At 40.5% G+C, this 23,256-nt stretch overlaps 1 protein-coding gene across 1 annotated transcript in view; it reads right to left on the bottom strand.

The window, feature by feature from the left end:
• LOC137319599 (uncharacterized) overlaps window positions 1-23,256 on the bottom strand; it is a 91,207-nt gene that overhangs the window by 47,721 nt on the left and 20,230 nt on the right. Inside the window, exons 8-13 of the mRNA XM_067981697.1 lie at window positions 16,800-16,936; window positions 16,571-16,679; window positions 5,437-5,784; window positions 4,238-4,405; window positions 3,958-4,136; window positions 2,038-2,367 (exon numbers count right to left, since the gene is read on the bottom strand). Of these exons, the coding sequence (XP_067837798.1) occupies window positions 2,038-2,367; window positions 3,958-4,136; window positions 4,238-4,405; window positions 5,437-5,784; window positions 16,571-16,679; window positions 16,800-16,936 (1,271 nt within the window). The remainder of the gene's footprint in view (window positions 1-2,037; window positions 2,368-3,957; window positions 4,137-4,237; window positions 4,406-5,436; window positions 5,785-16,570; window positions 16,680-16,799; window positions 16,937-23,256) is intronic.

Here is a 23,256-nt window from a genome sequence, read left to right on the forward strand (position 1 = left end):
ATATTTACAGGGGATCCAAAGACAGTAGTAATATTTACAGGGGATCCAGAGACAGTATTATTATTTACAGGGGATTCAAGGACAGTTCTAATATTAACAGGGGATCCAGATATTGTACTAATATTTTTGGGGATCCAGTGACGGTACTAATATGTACATGTGATCCAGAGATAGTACTAATATTTACAGGTGATCCAGAGACTGTACTAATATTTACAGGGGATCCAGAGACGGTACTAATATTTAAAGTGGATCCAGAGACAGTATGAATATTTGCTGGGTTTGCAGAGATTCCACTATTATTTGCAAGAGACACAGAGGCAATATCAATCGTTTTTGGGGGATCCAGAGACGGCGCAAATATTTACAGGGGATCCAGAAACGGTACTAATATCTGCAGGTGATCAAGAGACGGTACTAATATTTACAGGGCTTCCAGAGACGGTACCAATATTTAAAGGGGATCCAGAGACAGTGCTAATATTTACAGGGGATCCAGTGACTGAACTAATATTTACAGGGGATCCGGAGACGGTACTAATATTTACAGGGGATCCAGTGACTATACTAATATTTACAGGGGATCCAGAGACAGTACTAATATTTAAAGGGGATCCAGAGACTGTACTAATATTTAAAGGGGATCCAGATTCTGTCCTAATATTTACAGGGGATCCAGAGACTGTACGAATATTTAAAGGGGATCCAGAGACAGTACTAATAATTACTGGATATCCAGAGACTGTACTAATATTTACAGGGGATCCAAAGACAGTCGTAATATTTACAGGGGATCCAGAGACAGTATTATTATTTACAGGGGATTCAAGGACAGTTCTAATATTAACAGGGGATCCAGATATTGTACTAATATTTACAGGGGATCCAGTGACGGTACTAATATGTACATGTGATCCAGAGATAGTACTAATATTTACAGGGGATCCAGAGACAGTACTAATATTAACAGGGATCCAGAGACGCGAAAAATATTTAAAGGGGATCCAGAAACGGTCCTAATATTTACAGTGGATCCAGAGACAGTATGAATATTTGCTGGGTTTGCAGAGATTCCACTATTATTTGCAAGAGACACAGAGGCAATATCAATCGTTTTTGTGGGATCCAGAGACGGCGCAATATTTACAGGGGATCCAGAAACGGTACTAATATCTGCAGGTGATCAAGAGACGGTACTAATATTTAGAGGGCTTCCAGAGACGGTACCAATATTTAAAGGGGATCCAGAGACAGTGCTAATATTTACAGGGGATCCAGTGACTGAACTAATATTTACAGGGGATCCGGAGACGGTACTAATATTTACAGGGGATCCAGTGACTATACTAATATTTACAGGGGATCCAGAGACAGTACTAATATTTAAAGGGGATCCAGAGACGGTACTGATATTTACAGGCGATCCAGACACGGTACTAATATTTACATTGGATCCAGAGACAGTATTAATATTTGCATGGTTTCCAGAGATTCCACTGTTATTTACAAGAGACCCAGAGACAATTTCAATCTTTATCGGGGCATCCAGAGATGGTGCTAATATTTACAGGTGATCCAGAGACATTACTAATATTTACAGTGGATCCAGAAACGGTCCTAATATTTACAGGGCTTCCAGAGGCGGTACCAATATTTACAGAGGATCCAGAGACGGCACGAATATTTACAGGGGATCCAGAGGCGGTACTAATATTTACAGTGGATCCAGAGATGGCAGCAATATTTACAGGGGATCCAGAGACAGTACTTATATTTACAGGGAATCCAGAGACTGTACTGATATTTACAGTGCATCGTAAAACAGTACTAATATTTACAGGCAATCCAGAGACAGTACTAATAATTACAGGGGATCCAGAGACGGTACTATTATTTACAGGGATCCAGAGACTGTACTAATATTTCAAGGGTATCCAGATTCTGTACCAGTATTTACATGGGATCCAGAGACTGTACTAATATTTACAGGGGATCCAGAGACAGTACTCATAATTACAGGGGATGCAGAGACTCTACTAATATTTACAGGGGATCCAGAGTCAGTAGTAATATTTGCAGGGGATCCAGAGACAGTACTCATAATTACAGCGGATGCAGAGACTGTACTAATATTTACAGGGGATCCAAAGTCAGTAGTAATATTTGCAGGGTATCCAGAGACGGTACTAATATTTACAGGGGATCCAGAGACGGTACTAATATTTACAGTGGATCCAGAGAGAGTATTAATATGTTCAGGTTTTCCAGAGATTCCACTATTATTTCCAAGAGACCCAGAGGCAATATCAATCGTTATAGGTGGATCGAGAGACGGTGCAAATATTTTCAGGGGATCCAGAGACAGTACTAATATTAACAGGGATCCAGAGACGCGAAAAATATTTACAGGGGATCCAGAAACGGTCCTAATATTTACAGTGGATCCAGAGACAGTATTAATATTTGCAGGGTTTCCAGAGATTACACTATTATTTGCAAGAGACCCAGAGACAATATCAATCGTTGGAGGGTGATCCAGAGAAAATACTAATACTAACAGGGATCCAGGGACGCGAAAAATATTTACAGGGGATCCAGAAACGGTCCTAATATTTACAGGGGATCCAGAGACAGTACTAATATCTACAGGGGATCTAGAGACGGTACTAATATTTACTGGGGATCCAGAAACGGTGCTATTATTTACAGGGCTTCCAGAGGCGGTACAAATATTTACAGGGGATCCAGAGACGGCACTAATATTTACAGGGGATCCTAAGACAGTACTAATAGTTACAGGGAATCCAGAGTCAGTACTAATAATTATCGGGGATCCAGAGACTGTACTAATATTTACAGGGATCCAGAGACTGTATTAATATTTAAAGGGGATCCAGATTCTGTCCTAATATTTACAGGGGATCCAGAGACTGTACGAATATTTAAAGGGGATCCAGAGACAGTACTAATAATTACTGGGTATCCAGAGACGGTATTAATATTTACAGGGGATCCATAGACAGTAGTAATATTTACAGGGGATCCAGAGACAGTATTATTATTTACAGGGGATTCAAGGACAGTTCTAATATTAACAGGGGATCCAGATATTGTACTAATATTTATAGGGGATCCAGTGACGGTACTAATATGTACATGTGATCCAGAGATAGTACTAATATTTACAGGTGATCCAGAGACTGTACTAATATTTACAGGGGATCCAGAGACGGTACTAATATTTACAGTGGATCCAGAGACAGTATGAATATTTGCTGGGTTTGCAGAGATTCCACTATTATTTGCAAGAGACACAGAGGCAATATCAATCGTTTTTGGGGGATCCAGAGACGGCGCAAATATTTACAGGGGATCCAGAAACGGTACTAATATCTGCAGGTGATCAAGAGACGGTACTAATATTTACAGGGCTTCCAGAGACGGTACCAATATTTAAAGGGGATCCAGAGACAGTGCTAATATTTACAGGGGATCCAGTGACTGAACTAATATTTACAGGGGATCCGGAGACGGTACTAATATTTACAGGGGATCCAGAGACGGTATTAATATTTACAGGGGATCCATAGACAGTAGTAATATTTACAGGGGATCCAGAGACAGTATTATTATTTACAGGGGATTCAAGGACAGTTCTAATATTAACAGGGGATCCAGATATTGTACTAATATTTATAGGGGATCCAGAGACAGTACTAATATCTACAGGAGATCTAGAGACGGTACTAATATTTACAGGTGATCCAGAAACGGTGCTAAAATTTACAGGGTTTCCAGAGGCGGTACCAATATTTACAGGGGATCCAGAGACGGCACTAATATTTACAGGGGATCTAGAAACAGTGCTAATATTTACAGGGGATCCTAAGACAGTGCTAATAGTTACAGGGAATCCAGAGACAGTACTAATATTTCCAGGGGATCCAGAGAAAGTACGAACATCTACAGGGGATCTAGAGACGGTACCAATATTTACAGGTGATCCAGAAACGGTGCTAATATTTACAGGGCTTCGAAAGGCGGTACCAACATTTACAGGGGATCCAGAGACCGCAATACTATTGACAGGGGATCCAGAGACGGTACTACTATTTACAGTGGATCCAGAGACTGTACTAATATTTACAGGGGATCCTAAAACATTACTAATATTTACAGAGAATCCAGAGACAGTACTAATAATTACAAGGGATCCAGAGACTCTAATAATATTTACATGGATCCAGAGACTGTACTAATATTTAAAGGGGATCGAGAGTCTGCAGTTATATTTACAGGGGATCCAGAGACAGTACTAATAATGACAGGGGATACAGAGACAGCACTAATATTTACAGTGGATCCAAAGTCAGGAGTAATATTTGCAGGGTTTCCAGAGATTACACTATTATTTGCAAGAGACCCAGAGACAATATCAATCGTTGGAGGGGGATCCAGAGATGGTGTTAATATTTACAGGGGATCCAGAGACAGTACTAATATCTACAGGGGATCTAGAGACGGTACTAATATTTACTGGGGATCCAGAAACGGTGCTATTATTTACAGGGCTTCCAGAGGCGGTACAAATATTTATAGGGGATCCAGAGGCGGCACTAATATTTACAGGGGATCCTAAGACAGTACTAATAGTTACAGGGAATCCAGAGACAGTACTAATAATTATCGGGGATCCAGAGACTGTACTAATATTTGCAGGGATCCAGAGACTGTACTAATATTTAAAGGGGATCCAGATTCTGTCCTAATATTTACAGGGGATCCAGAGACTGTACGAATATTTGAAGGGGATCCAGAGACAGTACTAATAATTACTGGGTATCCAGAGACTGTACTAATATTTACAGGGGATCCAAAGACAGTCGTAATATTTACAGGGGATCCAGAGACAGTATTATTATTTACAGGGGATTCAAGGACAGTACTAATATTAACAGGGGATCCAGATATTGTACTAATATTTATAGAGGATCCAGTGACGGTACTAATATGTACATGTGATCCAGAGATAGTACTAATATTTACTGGGGATCCAGAGACAGTACTAATATTAACAGGGATCCAGAGACGCGAAAAATATTTACAGGGGATCCAGAAACGGTCCTAATATTTACAGTGGATCCAGAGACAGTATTAATATTTGCAGGGTTTCCAGAGATTACACTATTATTTGCAAGAGACCCAGAGACAATATCAATCGTTGGAGGGGGATCCAGAGATGGTGCTAATATTTACAGGGGATCCAGAGACAGTACTAATAGTTACAGGGATTCCAGAGACTGTATAAATATTTAAAGGGGATCCTGATTCTGTCCTAATATTTAGAGGGGATCCAGAGACTGTACGAATATTTAAAGGGGATCCAGAGACAGTACTAATAATTATCGGGGATCCAGAGACTGTACTAATATTTACAGGGATCCAGAGACTGTATAAATATTTAAAGGGGATCCTGATTCTGTCCTAATATTTAGAGGGGATCCAGAGACTGTACGAATATTTAAAGGGGATCCAGAGACAGTACTAATAATTACTGGGTATCCAGAGACTGTACTAATATTTACAGGGGATCCAGAGAAAGTACGAACATCTACAGGGGATCTAGAGACGGTACCAATATTTACAGGTGATCCAGAAACGGTGCTAATATTTACAGGGCTTCGAAAGGCGGTACCAACATTTACAGGGGATCCAGAGACCGCAATACTATTGACAGGGGATCCAGAGACGGTACTAATATTTACAGTGGATCCAGAGACTGTACTAATATTTACAGGGGATCCTAAAACAGTACGAATATTTACAGAGAATCCAGAGACAGTACTAATAATTACAAGGGATCCAGAGACTGTACTAATATTTAAAGGGGATCCAGATTCTGTACTAATATTTATAGAGGATCGAGAGACTGCACTTATATTTACAGGGGATCCAGAGACAGTACTAATAATGACAGGGGATACAGAGACAGTACTAATATTTACAGTGGATCCAAAGTCAGGAGTAATATTTACAGGGGATCCAGAGACAGTACTAATATTAACAGGGGATCCAGAGACAGTACTAATATTTACAGGGGATCCAGTGATGGTACTAATATGTACAGGGAATCCAGAGACAGCACTAATATTTAAAGGGGATCCAGAGACGGTACTAATATTTACAGGGGATCCAGAGACGGTACTAATATTTACAGTGGATCCAGAGAGAGTATTAATATGTTCAGGTTTTCCAGAGATTCCACTATTATTTCCAAGAGACCCAGAGGCAATATCAATCGTTATAGGTGGATCGAGAGACGGTGCAAATATTTTCAGGGGATCCAGAGACAGTACTAATATTAACAGGGATCCAGAGACGCGAAAAATATTTACAGGGGATCCAGAAACGGTCCTAATATTTACAGTGGATCCAGAGACAGTATTAATATTTGCAGGGTTTCCAGAGATTACACTATTATTTGCAAGAGACCCAGAGACAATATCAATCGTTGGAGGGGGATCCAGAGATAGTACTAATACTAACTGGGATCCAGAGACGCGAAAAATATTTACAGGGGATCCAGAAACGGTCCTAATATTTACAGGGGATCCAGAGACAGTACTAATATCTACAGGGGATCTAGAGACGGTACTAATATTTACTGGGGATCCAGAAACGGTGCTATTATTTAGAGGGCTTCCAGAGGCGGTACAAATATTTACAGGGGATCCAGAGACGGCACTAATATTTACAGGGGTTCCTAAGACAGTACTAATAGTTACAGGGAATCCAGAGACAGTACTAATAATTATCGGGGATCCAGAGACTGTACTAATATTTACAGGGATCCAGAGACTGTACTAACATTTAAAGGGGATCCAGATTCTGTCCTAATATTTACAGGGGATCCAGAGACTGTACGAATATTTAAAGGGGATCCAGAGACAGTACTAATAATTACTGGGTATCCAGAGACTGTACTAATATTTACAGGGGATCCAAAGACAGTAGTAATATTTACAGGGGATCCAGAGACAGTATTATTATTTACAGGGGATTCAAGGACAGTTCTAATATTAACAGGGGATCCAGATATTGTACTAATATTTTCAGGGGATCCAGTGACGGTATTAATATGTACATGTGATCCAGAGATCGTACGAATATTGACAGGGGATCCAGAGACAGTACTAATATTAACAGGGATCCAGAGACGCGAAAAATATTTAAAGGGGATCCAGAAACGGTCCTAATATTTACAGTGGATCCAGAGACAGTATTAATATTTGCAGGGTTTCCAGAGATTACAGTATTATTTGTAAGAGACCCAGAGACAATATCAATCGTTGGAGGGGGATCCAGAGATGGTGCTAATATTTACAGGGGATCCAGAGACAGTACTAATATCTACAGGGGATCTAGAGACGGTACTAATATTTACTGGGGATCCAGAAACGGTGCTATTATTTACAGGGCTTCCAGAGGCGGTACAAATATTTACAGGGGATCCAGAGACGGCACTAATATTTACAGGGGATCCTAAGACAGTACTAATAGTTACAGGGAATCCAGAGTCAGTACTAATAATTATCGGGGATCCAGAGACTGTACTAATATTTACAGGGATCCAGAGACTGTATTAATATTTAAAGGGGATCCAGATTCTGTCCTAATATTTACAGGGGATCCAGAGACTGTACGAATATTTAAAGGAGATCCAGAGACAGTACTAATAATTACTGGGTATCCAGAGACGGTACTAATATTTACAGGGGATCCAAAGACAGTAGTAATATTTACAGGGGATCCAGAGACAGTATTATTATTTACAGGGGATTCAAGGACAGTTCTAATATTAACAGGGGATCCAGATATTGTACTAATATTTTTGGGGATCCAGTGACGGTACTAATATGTACATGTGATCCAGAGATAGTACTAATATTTACAGGTGATCCAGAGACTGTACTAATATTTACAGGGGATCCAGAGACGGTACTAATATTTAAAGTGGATCCAGAGACAGTATGAATATTTGCTGGGTTTGCAGAGATTCCACTATTATTTGCAAGAGACACAGAGGCAATATCAATCGTTTTTGGGGGATCCAGAGACGGCGCAAATATTTACAGGGGATCCAGAAACGGTACTAATATCTGCAGGTGATCAAGAGACGGTACTAATATTTACAGGGCTTCCAGAGACGGTACCAATATTTAAAGGGGATCCAGAGACAGTGCTAATATTTACAGGGGATCCAGTGACTGAACTAATATTTACAGGGGATCCGGAGACGGTACTAATATTTACAGGGGATCCAGTGACTATACTAATATTTACAGGGGATCCAGAGACAGTACTAATATTTAAAGGGGATCCAGAGACTGTACTAATATTTAAAGGGGATCCAGATTCTGTCCTAATATTTACAGGGGATCCAGAGACTGTACGAATATTTAAAGGGGATCCAGAGACAGTACTAATAATTACTGGGTATCCAGAGACTGTACTAATATTTACAGGGGATCCAAAGACAGTCGTAATATTTACAGGGGATCCAGAGACAGTATTATTATTTACAGGGGATTCAAGGACAGTTCTAATATTAACAGGGGATCCAGATATTGTACTAATATTTACAGGGGATCCAGTGACGGTACTAATATGTACATGTGATCCAGAGATAGTACTAATATTTACAGGGGATCCAGAGACAGTACTAATATTAACAGGGATCCAGAGACGCGAAAAATATTTAAAGGGGATCCAGAAACGGTCCTAATATTTACAGTGGATCCAGAGACAGTATGAATATTTGCTGGGTTTGCAGAGATTCCACTATTATTTGCAAGAGACACAGAGGCAATATCAATCGTTTTTGTGGGATCCAGAGACGGCGCAATATTTACAGGGGATCCAGAAACGGTACTAATATCTGCAGGTGATCAAGAGACGGTACTAATATTTAGAGGGCTTCCAGAGACGGTACCAATATTTAAAGGGGATCCAGAGACAGTGCTAATATTTACAGGGGATCCAGTGACTGAACTAATATTTACAGGGGATCCGGAGACGGTACTAATATTTACAGGGGATCCAGTGACTATACTAATATTTACAGGGGATCCAGAGACAGTACTAATATTTAAAGGGGATCCAGAGACGGTACTGATATTTACAGGCGATCCAGACACGGTACTAATATTTACATTGGATCCAGAGACAGTATTAATATTTGCATGGTTTCCAGAGATTCCACTGTTATTTACAAGAGACCCAGAGACAATTTCAATCTTTATCGGGGCATCCAGAGATGGTGCTAATATTTACAGGTGATCCAGAGACATTACTAATATTTACAGTGGATCCAGAAACGGTCCTAATATTTACAGGGCTTCCAGAGGCGGTACCAATATTTACAGAGGATCCAGAGACGGCACGAATATTTACAGGGGATCCAGAGGCGGTACTAATATTTACAGTGGATCCAGAGATGGCAGCAATATTTACAGGGGATCCAGAGACAGTACTTATATTTACAGGGAATCCAGAGACTGTACTGATATTTACAGTGCATCGTAAAACAGTACTAATATTTACAGGCAATCCAGAGACAGTACTAATAATTACAGGGGATCCAGAGACGGTACTATTATTTACAGGGATCCAGAGACTGTACTAATATTTCAAGGGTATCCAGATTCTGTACCAGTATTTACATGGGATCCAGAGACTGTACTAATATTTACAGGGGATCCAGAGACAGTACTCATAATTACAGGGGATGCAGAGACTCTACTAATATTTACAGGGGATCCAGAGTCAGTAGTAATATTTGCAGGGGATCCAGAGACAGTACTCATAATTACAGCGGATGCAGAGACTGTACTAATATTTACAGGGGATCCAAAGTCAGTAGTAATATTTGCAGGGTATCCAGAGACGGTACTAATATTTACAGGGGATCCAGAGACGGTACTAATATTTACAGTGGATCCAGAGAGAGTATTAATATGTTCAGGTTTTCCAGAGATTCCACTATTATTTCCAAGAGACCCAGAGGCAATATCAATCGTTATAGGTGGATCGAGAGACGGTGCAAATATTTTCAGGGGATCCAGAGACAGTACTAATATTAACAGGGATCCAGAGACGCGAAAAATATTTACAGGGGATCCAGAAACGGTCCTAATATTTACAGTGGATCCAGAGACAGTATTAATATTTGCAGGGTTTCCAGAGATTACACTATTATTTGCAAGAGACCCAGAGACAATATCAATCGTTGGAGGGTGATCCAGAGAAAATACTAATACTAACAGGGATCCAGGGACGCGAAAAATATTTACAGGGGATCCAGAAACGGTCCTAATATTTACAGGGGATCCAGAGACAGTACTAATATCTACAGGGGATCTAGAGACGGTACTAATATTTACTGGGGATCCAGAAACGGTGCTATTATTTACAGGGCTTCCAGAGGCGGTACAAATATTTACAGGGGATCCAGAGACGGCACTAATATTTACAGGGGATCCTAAGACAGTACTAATAGTTACAGGGAATCCAGAGTCAGTACTAATAATTATCGGGGATCCAGAGACTGTACTAATATTTACAGGGATCCAGAGACTGTATTAATATTTAAAGGGGATCCAGATTCTGTCCTAATATTTACAGGGGATCCAGAGACTGTACGAATATTTAAAGGGGATCCAGAGACAGTACTAATAATTACTGGGTATCCAGAGACGGTATTAATATTTACAGGGGATCCATAGACAGTAGTAATATTTACAGGGGATCCAGAGACAGTATTATTATTTACAGGGGATTCAAGGACAGTTCTAATATTAACAGGGGATCCAGATATTGTACTAATATTTATAGGGGATCCAGTGACGGTACTAATATGTACATGTGATCCAGAGATAGTACTAATATTTACAGGTGATCCAGAGACTGTACTAATATTTACAGGGGATCCAGAGACGGTACTAATATTTACAGTGGATCCAGAGACAGTATGAATATTTGCTGGGTTTGCAGAGATTCCACTATTATTTGCAAGAGACACAGAGGCAATATCAATCGTTTTTGGGGGATCCAGAGACGGCGCAAATATTTACAGGGGATCCAGAAACGGTACTAATATCTGCAGGTGATCAAGAGACGGTACTAATATTTACAGGGCTTCCAGAGACGGTACCAATATTTAAAGGGGATCCAGAGACAGTGCTAATATTTACAGGGGATCCAGTGACTGAACTAATATTTACAGGGGATCCGGAGACGGTACTAATATTTACAGGGGATCCAGTGACTATACTGATATTTACAGGGGATCCAGAGACAGTACTAATATTTAAAGGGGATCCAGAGACTGTACTAATATTTAAAGGGGAACCAGATTCTGTCCTAATATTTACAGTGGATCCAGAGACTGTACCATTATTTAAAGGGGATCCAGAGACAGTACTAATAATTACTGGGTATCCAGAGACTGAACTAATATTTACAGGGGATCCAAAGACAGTAGTAATATTTACAGGGGATCCAGAGACAGTATTATTATTTACAGGGGATTCAAGGACAGTTCTAATATTAACAGGGGATCCAGATATTGTACTAATATTTACAGGGGATCCAGTGACGGTACTAATATGTACATGTGATCCAGAGATAGTACTAATATTTACAGGGGATCCAGAGACAGTACTAATATTAACAGGGATCCAGAGACGCGAAAAATATTTAAAGGGGATCCAGAAACGGTCCTAATATTTACAGTGGATCCAGAGACAGTATGAATATTTGCTGGGTTTGCAGAGATTCCACTATTATTTGCAAGAGACACAGAGGCAATATCAATCGTTTTTGTGGGATCCAGAGACGGCGCAATATTTACAGGGGATCCAGAAACGGTACTAATATCTGCAGGTGATCAAGAGACGGTACTAATATTTAGAGGGCTTCCAGAGACGGTACCAATATTTAAAGGGGATCCAGAGACAGTGCTAATATTTACAGGGGATCCAGTGACTGAACTAATATTTACAGGGGATCCGGAGACGGTACTAATATTTACAGGGGATCCAGTGACTATACTAATATTTACAGGGGATCCAGAGACAGTACTAATATTTAAAGGGGATCCAGAGACGGTACTGATATTTACAGGCGATCCAGACACGGTACTAATATTTACATTGGATCCAGAGACAGTATTAATATTTGCATGGTTTCCAGAGATTCCACTGTTATTTACAAGAGACCCAGAGACAATTTCAATCTTTATCGGGGCATCCAGAGATGGTGCTAATATTTACAGGTGATCCAGAGACATTACTAATATTTACAGTGGATCCAGAAACGGTCCTAATATTTACAGGGCTTCCAGAGGCGGTACCAATATTTACAGAGGATCCAGAGACGGCACGAATATTTACAGGGGATCCAGAGGCGGTACTAATATTTACAGTGGATCCAGAGATGGCAGAAATATTTACAGGGGATCCAGAGACAGTACTTATATTTACAGGGAATCCAGAGACTGTACTGATATTTACAGTGCATCCTAAAACAGTACTAATATTTACAGGCAATCCAGAGACAGTACTAATAATTACAGGGGATCCAGAGACGGTACTATTATTTACAGGGATCCAGAGACTGTACTAATATTTCAAGGGTATCCAGATTCTGTACCAGTATTTACATGGGATCCAGAGACTGTACTAATATTTACAGGGGATCCAGAGACAGTACTCATAATTACAGGGGATGCAGAGACTCTACTAATATTTACAGGGGATCCAAAGTCAGTAGTAATATTTGCAGGGGATCCAGAGACAGTACTCATAATTACAGCGGATGCAGAGACTGTACTAATATTTACAGGGGATCCAAAGTCAGTAGTAATATTTGCAGGGTATCCAGAGACAGTACTAATATATACAGGGCATCCAAGGACAGTACTAATATTAACAGGGGATCCTGAGACAGTACTAATATTTACAGGGGATCCAGTGACGGTACTAATATGTGCAGGGGATCCAGAGACAGTACTAATATTTACAGGGGATCCAGAGAGAGGATTAATATTTGCAGGGTTTCCAGAGATTCCACTATTCTTTGCAAGAGACCCAGAGGCAATATCAATAGTTATAGGGGGATCCAGAGACGGTGCAAATATTTACAGGGGATCCAGGGACGGTACTAATATTTACAGGGGTTCCAGACACTGTATTAATATTTAAAGGGATCCAGAGACGGGAAAAATAATAACAGGGGATCCAGAGACGGTACTAATATTTACAGTGGATCCAGAGATAGTGCTAATATCTACAGGGGATCCAGAGACGGTGCAAATATTTACAGGGAATCCAGAGACGGTACTAATATTTCCAGGGGATCCAGAGACTGTACTAATATTTACAGGGGATCCAGAGACGGGCAAAATATTTACAGGGGATCCAGAGACAGTACTAATATCGACAGGCAATCCAGAGACAGTACGAATAATTACAGGGCATCCAGAGACTGTACTATTATTTACAGGGATCCAGAGACTGTACCAATATTTAAAGGGGATCCAGATTCTCTACTAGTATTTACATGGGATCCAGAGACTGTACTAATATTTGCAGGGGATCCAGAGACAGTACTATTAATTACAGGGGATCCAGAGACTGTCCTAATATTTACAGGGGATCCAAAGTCAGCAGTAATATTTGCAGGGGATCCAGAGACAGTACTGATATTTACAGGGGATCCAAGGGCAGCACTAATATTAACAGGGGATCCAGAGACAGTACTAATATTTACAGGGGATCCAGTGACGGTATTAATATAGAGTCATAGAGTTATGCAGCACGGATAGCGGCCCTTCGGGCCATCGTGTCCTCGGCGGCCATCAGCCCTGTCTCCTCTAATCCCATATTCCAGCATTTGGTCCGTAGCCTTGTATGCTATGGCATTTCAAGTGCTCATCCAAATGCTTCTTGAATGTTGTGAGGGTTCCTGCCTCCACAACCCTTTCAGGCAGTGAGTTCCAGACTCCAACCACCCTCTGGGTGAAAAAGTTCTTTCTCAAATCCCCTCTAAACCTCCCGCCTTTTACCTTGAATCTATGTCCCCTTGTTATAGAACCCTCAACGAAGGGAAACAGCTCCTTAGTATCCATCCTATCTGTGCCCCTCATAATTTTGTACACCTCAATCATGTCCCCTCTCAGCCTCCTCTGCTCCAAGGAAAACAAACCCAATCTTCCCAGTCTCTCTTCATAGCTGAAGCGCTCCAGCCCTGGTAACATCCTAGTGAATCTCCTCTGCACCCTCTCCAAAGCGATCACATCCTTCCGTAGTGTGGCGACCAGAACTGCACACAGTACTCCAGCTGTGGCCTAACCAGTGTTTTATACAGCTCCATCATAACCTCCTTGCTCTTATATTCTATGCCTCGGCTAATAAAGGCAAGTATCCCATATGCCTTCTTTACCACCTTATCTACCTGTTCCGCCGCCTTCAGGGATCTGTGAACTTGCACACCAAGATCCCTCTGACCCTCTGTCTTGCCTAGGGTCCTCCCATTCATTGTGTATTCCCTTGCCTTGTTAGTCCCTCAAAAGTGCATCATCTCGCACTTTTCCGGGTTAAATTCCATTTGCCACTGTTCCGCCCATCTGACCAACCCATCTATATCGTCCTGCAGACTGAGGCTATCCTCCTCGCTATTTACCACCCTACCAATTTTTGTATCGTCAGCGAACTTACTGATCATACCTTTTACATTCATATCCAAGTCATTAATGTAGACCACAAACAGCAAGGGACCCAGAGACTTACCAATATTTACGGGGGATCCAGAGACGGTACCAATATTTACAGTGGATCCAGAGAGAGGATTAATATTTGCAAGGTTTCCAGAGATTCCACTATTATTTGCAAGAGACCCAGAGGCAATATCAATCGTTATAGGGGGATCCAGAGACGGTGCAAATATTTACAGGGGATCCAGGGACGGTCCTAATATTTACATGGGTTCCAGACACAGTATTAATATTTAAAGGGATCCAGGGACGGGAAAAATATTTACAGGGGATCCAGAGACGGTCCTAATATTTACAGTGGATCCAGAGACAGTATTGATATTTGCAGGGTTTCCAGAGATTACACTATTATTTGCAAGAGACCCAGAAACAATATCAATTGTTATAGGGGGATCCAGAGATGGTGCCAATATTTACAGGGGATCCAGAGACAGTGCTAATATCTACAGGGGATCTAGAGACGGTACTAATATTTACAGGGAATCCAGAGACTGTACTAATATTTAGAGGAGATCCTAAGACAGTACTGATAGTTGCAGGGAATCCAGAGACAGTACTAATAATTATAGGGGATCCAGAGACTGTACTAATATTTACAGGGATCCAGAGACTGTACTAATATTTAAAGGGGATCCAGATTCTGTACTAATATTTACAGGGGATCCAGAGACTGTACTAATAGTTGCAGGGAATCCAGAGACAGTACTAATAATTATAGGGGAACCAGAGACTGTACGAATATTTAGAGGGTTCCAGAGACTGTAGTAATATTTAAAGAGAATCCAGATTCTGTACTAATATTTACAGGGGATCCAGAGACTGTACTAATAATTACAGGGGATCCAGAGACTGTACCAATATTTACAGGGAATCCAAAGACAGTAGTAATATTTACAGGGGCTCCAGAGACAGTGCTAATATTTACAGGGGATCCAGTGACAGTACTAATATGTACAGGGGATGCAGAGACAGTACTAATATTTACAGGGGATCCAGAGACGGTACTAATATTTACAGGGGATCCAGAGACGGTACTAATATTTACAGTGGATCCAGAGAGAGTATTAATATTTGTAGGCTTTCCAAGAGTTTCCACTATTATTTGCAAGAGACCCAGAGGCAATATCAATCGTTATAGGGGGATCCAGAGACGGTGCAAATATTTACAGGGGATCCAGAGACAGTGCTAATATCTACAGGGGATCTAGAGACGGTACTGATATTTACAGGGAATCCAGAGACTGTACTAATATTTAGAGGAGATCCTAAGACAGTACTAATTGTTGCAGGGAATCCAGAGACAGTATTAATAATTATAGGGGATCCAGAGACTGTACTAATATTTACACGGATCCAGAGACTGTACTAATATGTACAGGGGATCTAGTGACGGTACTAATATGTACAGGTGATGCAGAGACAGCACTAATATTTACAGGGGATCCAGAGACGGTACTAATATTTACAGGGGATCCAGAGACGGTACTTATATTTACAGTGGATCCAGAGAGAATATTAATATTTGCAGGCTTTCCAAGAGATTCCACTATTATTTGCTGGAGACCCAGAGGCAATATCAATCGTTATAGGGGGATCCAGAGACGGTGCAAATATTTACAGGGAATCCAGAGACGGTACGAATATTTAAAGGGGATCCAGACACCGTATTAACATTTAATGGGATCCAGAGACGGGAAAAATATTTACAGGGGATCCAGAGACGGAATTAATACTTACAGTGGATCCAGAGACAGTATTAATATTTGCAGGGTTTCCGAGATTACAATATTATTTGCAAGAGACCCAGAGACAATATCAATCGTTATAGGGGGATCCAGAAATGGTGCTAATATTTACAGGGGATCCAGAGACAGTACTAATATCTACAGGAGATCTAGAGACGGTACTAATATTTACAGGGAATCCAGAAACGGTGCTCATATTACAGGGCTTCCAGAGGCGGTACCAATATTTACAGGGGATCCAGAGACGGCACTAATATTTATAGGGGATTCAGAGACGGTACCAATATTTTCAAGGGATCCGGAGACGGCACTAATATTTACAGGGGATCTAGAGACAGCACTAATATTTACAAGGAATCTAGAGACAGTACGAATATTTACAGTGGATCCTGAGACAGTACTAATAGTTACAGGGAATCTAGAGACAGTACTAATAATTATAGGGGATCCAGAGACTGTACTAATATTTATAGGGATCCAGAGACTGTACTAATATTTAAAGGGGATCCAGATACTGTACTAATATTTACAGGGGATCCAGAGGCTGTACTAATATTTACAGGGGATCCAGATACATTACTAATAATTACAGGGGATACAGAGACTGTACTAATATTTACAGGGATACAAAGACAGTAGTAATATTTACACGGGAACCAGAGACATTACTAATATTTACAGAGGATCCAAGGACACTACTAACATTAACAGGGGATCCAGAGACAGTACTAATATTTACAGGGGATCCAGTGACGGTACTAATATGTACAGGGGATGCAGATCTGTACTAATATTTACAGGGATCCAGAGACTGTACTAATATTTAAAGGGGATCCAGATACTGTACTAATATTTGCAGGGGATCCAGAGACTGTACTAATATTTACAGGGGATCTAGAGACGGTACTAATATTTACAGGGGATCCAGAAACGATCCTAATATTTACAGGGCTTCCAGAGGCGGTACCAATATTTACAGAGGATCCAGAGACGGCACTGATATTTACAGGGGATCCAGAGACGGTACTAATATTTACAGTGGATCCAGAGACGGCACCAATATTTACAGGGGATCTAGAGACAGTACTAATATTTACAGTGAATCCAGAGACTGTACTTATATTTACAGGGGATCCAAAAACAGTACTAATATTTACAGGCAATCCAGAGACAGTACTAATAATTAGAGGGGATCCAGAGACTGTACTATTATTTACTGGGATCCAGAGACTGTACTGATATTTAAAGGGGATCCAAATTCTGTACTAGTATTTACATGCGATCCAGAGACTGTCCTAATATTTACAGGGGATCCAAAGACAGCAGTAATATTTGCAGGGGATCCAGAGACAGTACTAATATTTACAGGGGATCCAAGGACAGTACTCATATTAACAGGGGATCCAGAGACAGTACTAATATTTACAGGGGATCCAGTGACGGTACTAATATGTACATCGGATCCAGAGACAGTACTAATATTTACGGGGGATCCAGAGACGGTACCAATATTTACAGTGGATCCAGAGAGAGGATTAATATTTGCAAGGTTTCCAGAGATTCCACTATTATTTGCAAGAGACCCAGAGGCAATATCAATCGTTATAGGGGGATCCAGAGATGGTGCTAATATTTACAGGTGATCCAGAGGCAGTGCTAATATCTACAGGGCATCTAGAGACGGTACTAATATTTACAGGGAATCCAGAGACTGTACTAATATTTAGAGAGGATCCTAAGACAGTACTAATAGTGCAGGGAATCCAGAGACAGTACTAATAATTATAGGAGATCCAGAGACTGTACTAATATTTAGAGAGGATCCGAAGACAGTACTAATAGTTGCAGGGAATCCAGAGACAGTACTAATAATTATAGGGGATCCAGAGACTGTACTAATATTTACAGGGATCCAGAGACTGTACTAATATTTAAAGGGGATCCAGATACTGTACTAATATTTGCAGGGGATCCTGAGACTGTACTAATATTTACAGGGGATCTAGAGACGGTACTAATATTTACAGGGGATCCAGAAACGATCCTAATATTTACAGGGCTTCCAGAGGCGGTACCAATATTTACAGAGGATCCAGAGACGGCACTGATATTTACAGGGGATCCAGAGACGGTACTAATATTTACAGTGGATCCAGAGACGGCACCAATATTTACAGGGGATCTAGAGACAGTACTAATATTTACAGTGAATCCAGAGACTGTACTTATATTTACAGGGGATCCAAAAACAGTACTAATATTTACAGGCAATCCAGAGACAGTACTAATAATTAGAGGGGATTCAGAGACTGTACTATTATTTACAGGGATCCAGAGACTGTACTAATATTTAAAGGGGATCCAGATTCTGTACTAGTATTTACATGCGATCCAGAGACTGTACTAATATTTGCAGGGGATCCAGAGACAGTACTCATAATTACAGGGGATCCAGAGACTGTCCTAATATTTACAGGGGATCCAAAGACAGCAGTAATATTTGCAGGGGATCCAAGGACAGTACTAATATTAACAGGGGATCCAGAGACAGTACTAATATTTACAGGGGATCCAGTGACGGTACTAATATGTACATGGGATCCAGAGACAGTACTAATATTTACGGGGGATCCATAGACGGTACCAATATTTACAGTGGATCCAGAGAGAGGATTAATATTTGCAAGGTTTCCAGAGATTCCACTATTATTTGCAAGAGACCCAGAGGCAATATCAATCGTTATAGGGGTATCCAGAGATGGTGCTAATATTTACAGGGGATCCAGAGGCAGTGCTAATATCTACAGGGCATCTAGAGACGGTACTAATATTTACAGGGAATCCAGAGACTGTACTAATATTTAGAGAGGATCCTAAGACAGTACTAATAGTTGCAGGGAATCCAGAGACAGTACTAATAATTATAGGGGATCCAGAGACTGTACTAATATTTACAGGGATCTAGAGTCGGTACTAATATTCAAAGGGGATCCAGATTCTGTACTAATATTTACAGGGTATCCAGAGACTGTACTAATAGTTGCAGGGAATCCAGAGACAGTACTAATAATTATAGGGGATCCAGAGACAGTACTAATAATTACAGGGGATCCAGAGACTGTACTAATATTTATAGGGGATCCAGTGACGGTACTAATATTTACAGGTGATCCAAGGACAGGACTAATATTAACAGGGGATCCAGAGATAGTACTAATATTTACAGGGGATCCAGTGACGGTACAAATATTTACAATGGAATCCAGAGACACTACTAATAATTACAGGGGATCCAGAGACTGCACTAATATTTACAGTGATCCAGAGACTGTACTAATATTTAAAAGGGATCCAGATTCTCTACTAATATTTACAGGGGATCCAGAGACTGTACTAATATTTAAAGGGGATCCAGAGACAGTACTAATAATTACAGGGGATCCAGAGACTGTACTAATATTTACAGGGGATCCAAAGACAGTAAGAATATTTACAGGGGATCCAGAGACAGTACTAATATTTACAGGGGATCCAGAGACAGTACTAATAATTACAGGTGATCCAGAGACTGTACTGATATTTACAGGGGATCCAAAGACAGTAGTAATATTTACAGGGGATCCAGAGACAGTACTCATATTTACAGTGGATCCAGAGACAGTATTAATATTTGAAGTGTTTCCAGAGATTCCACTATTATTTGCAAGAGACCCAGAGGCAATATCAATCGTTATTGTGGGATCCAGAGAAGGTGCAAATATTTACAGGGGATCCAGAAACGGTACTAATATCTACAGGGGATCTAGAGACGGTACTAATATTTACAGGGCTTCCAGAGACGGTACCAATATTTACAGGGGATCCAGAGACGGTACCAATATCCACAGGGGATCCAAATACATTACTAATATTTACAGGGGATCCAGAGACGGCACTAATATTTACAGGGGATCTATAGACAGTACTAATATTTACAGGGGATCCAGAGACTGTACTAATATTTACAGGGGAGCCAGAGACAGTACTCATAATTGCAGGGGATCCAGAGACAGTACTAATATTTACCGTGGATCCAGAGACACTATTAATATTTGCAGGGTTTCCAGAGATTCCATTATTATTTGCAAGTGACCCAGAGGCAATATCAATCGTTATAGGGGGTCCAGAGACGATGCAAATATTTACAGGGGATCCAGAGACGGTACTAATATCTACAGGGGATCTAGAGACGGTACTGATATTTACAGGGCTTCCAGAGACAGTACCAATATTTACAGGGGATCCAGAGACAGTACTAATATTTACAGGGGATCCAGTGACGGTACTAATATTTACAGGGGATCCAGAGAGTGTACTAATATTTACAGGGGATCCAGAGACTGTAGTAATATTTACAGGGGATCCAGAGACAGTACTAATAATTACAGGGGATCCAGAGACGGTACTTATATTTACAATGGATCCAGAGACAGTACCAATATTTACAGGATTTCCAGATATTCCACTATTATTTGCAAGAGACCCAGAGGCAATATCAATCGTAAAATGGGGATCCAGAGACGGTGCAAATATTTAGAGGGATCCAGAGACGTTACTAATATCTACAGGGGATCTAGAGACGGTATTAATATTTACAGGGCTTCCAGACACGGTACCAATATTTACAGGGGATCCAGAGACAGTACTAATATTTACAGGGGATCCAGTGACGGTACTAATATTTACAGGGGATCCGGACACTGTACTAATATTTACAGGGATCCAGAGACGGTACTAATATCTACAGTGGATCCAAAGACAGTATTAATATTTGCATGGTTTCCAGAGATTACACTATTATTTGCAAGAGACCCAGAGACAATATCAATCGTTATAGGGGAATCCAGAGATGGTGCTAATATTTACAGGGGATCCAGAGACGGTACTACTATCCACAGGGGATCTAGTGATGGTACTAATATTTACACGGATTCCAGAAACGGTCCTAATAATTACAGGGCTTCCAGAGACGGTACCAATATTTACAGGGGATCCAGATACGGCACTAATATTTACATGGCTTCCAGAGACGGTACCAATATTTACAGGGGATCCAGATACGGCACTAATATTTACAGGGGATCCAGAGACGGCACTAATATTTACAGGGGATCTATAGACAGTACTAATATTTACAGGTAATCCAGAGACTGTGCTAATATTTACAGTGGATCCAAATACATTACTAATATTTACAGCGGATCCAGAGACAGTACTAATAATTACAGGGGATCCAGATAATGTACTAATATTTACAGGGGATGCAAAGACAGTAGTAATATTTGCAGGGGATCCAGAGACAGCACTAATATTTACAGGGGATCCAAGGACAGTACTAATGTTAACATGTGATCCAGAGACAGTACTAAAATTTACAGGGGATCCAGTGACGGTACTAATATATACAGGGGATCCAGAGACAGTACTAATGTTTACACGGGATCCATATACAGTACTAATAATTAAATGGGATCCAGAGACCGTACTAATATTTACAGGGGATCCAGAGACAGTACTAATATTTACAGGGGATCCAGTGATGGCACCAATATTTACAGGGGATCCAGAAACGGTCCTCATATTTACAGGGATCCAGAGACTGCAAAAATATTTCCAGGGGATCCAGAGTCAATACTAATATTTACAGGGGATCCAGAGACGGTACTATTAATTACAGGAGATCCAGAGACTGTAATAATATTTACAGGGGATCCAGTGACGGTACTAATATTTACAGGTGATCCAAGGACAGGACTAATATGAACAGGGGATCCAGAGATAGTACTAATATTCACAGGCGATCCAGTGACGGTACAAATATTTACATGGAATCCAGAGACAGTACTCATAATTACAGGGGATCCAGAGACTGCACTAATATTTACAGTGATCCAGAGACTGTACTAATATTTAAAGGGGATCCAGATACTGTACTAATATTTACAGGGGATCCAGAGACTGTACTAATATTTAAAGGGGATCCAGAGACAGTACTAATAATTACAGGGGATCCAGAGACGGCACTAATATTTACAGGGGATGCAGAGACGGTACCAATATTTACAGGGGATCCAGAGACGGCACTAATATTTACAGGGGATCTAGAGGCAGTACTAATATTTACAGGGAATCCAGAGACTGGACTAATATATACAGGGGATCCGAAGACAGTACTAATATTTACAGGGAATCCAGAGACATTTCTAATAATTACAGGGGATCCAGAGACTGTACTAATATTTACAGGGATCCAGATACTGTACTAATATTTAAAGGGGATCCAGATTCTGTACTAATATTTACAGGGGATCCAGAGACTGTACTAATATTTACAGGGGATCCAGAGACAGTACTAATAATTACAGGGGATCCAGAGACTGTACTAATATTTACAGGGGAACCAAAGGCAGTAGTAATATTTACAGGGGATCCAGAGACAGTACTAATATTTACAGGGGATCCAAGGACAGTACTAATATTAACAGGGGATCCAGAGACAGTTCTAATATTTACAGGGGATCCAGTGACGGTACTAATATATATAGGGGATCCAGAGACGGTACTTATATTTTCAGGGGATCCAGAGACGGTATTAATATTTGCAGGGTTTCCAGAGATTTCACTATTATTTGCAAGAGA

The sequence above is a fragment of the Heptranchias perlo genome, unplaced genomic scaffold, assembly GCF_035084215.1.
Source record: "Heptranchias perlo isolate sHepPer1 unplaced genomic scaffold, sHepPer1.hap1 HAP1_SCAFFOLD_88, whole genome shotgun sequence".
Classification (NCBI taxonomy): domain Eukaryota; kingdom Metazoa; phylum Chordata; class Chondrichthyes; order Hexanchiformes; family Hexanchidae; genus Heptranchias; species Heptranchias perlo.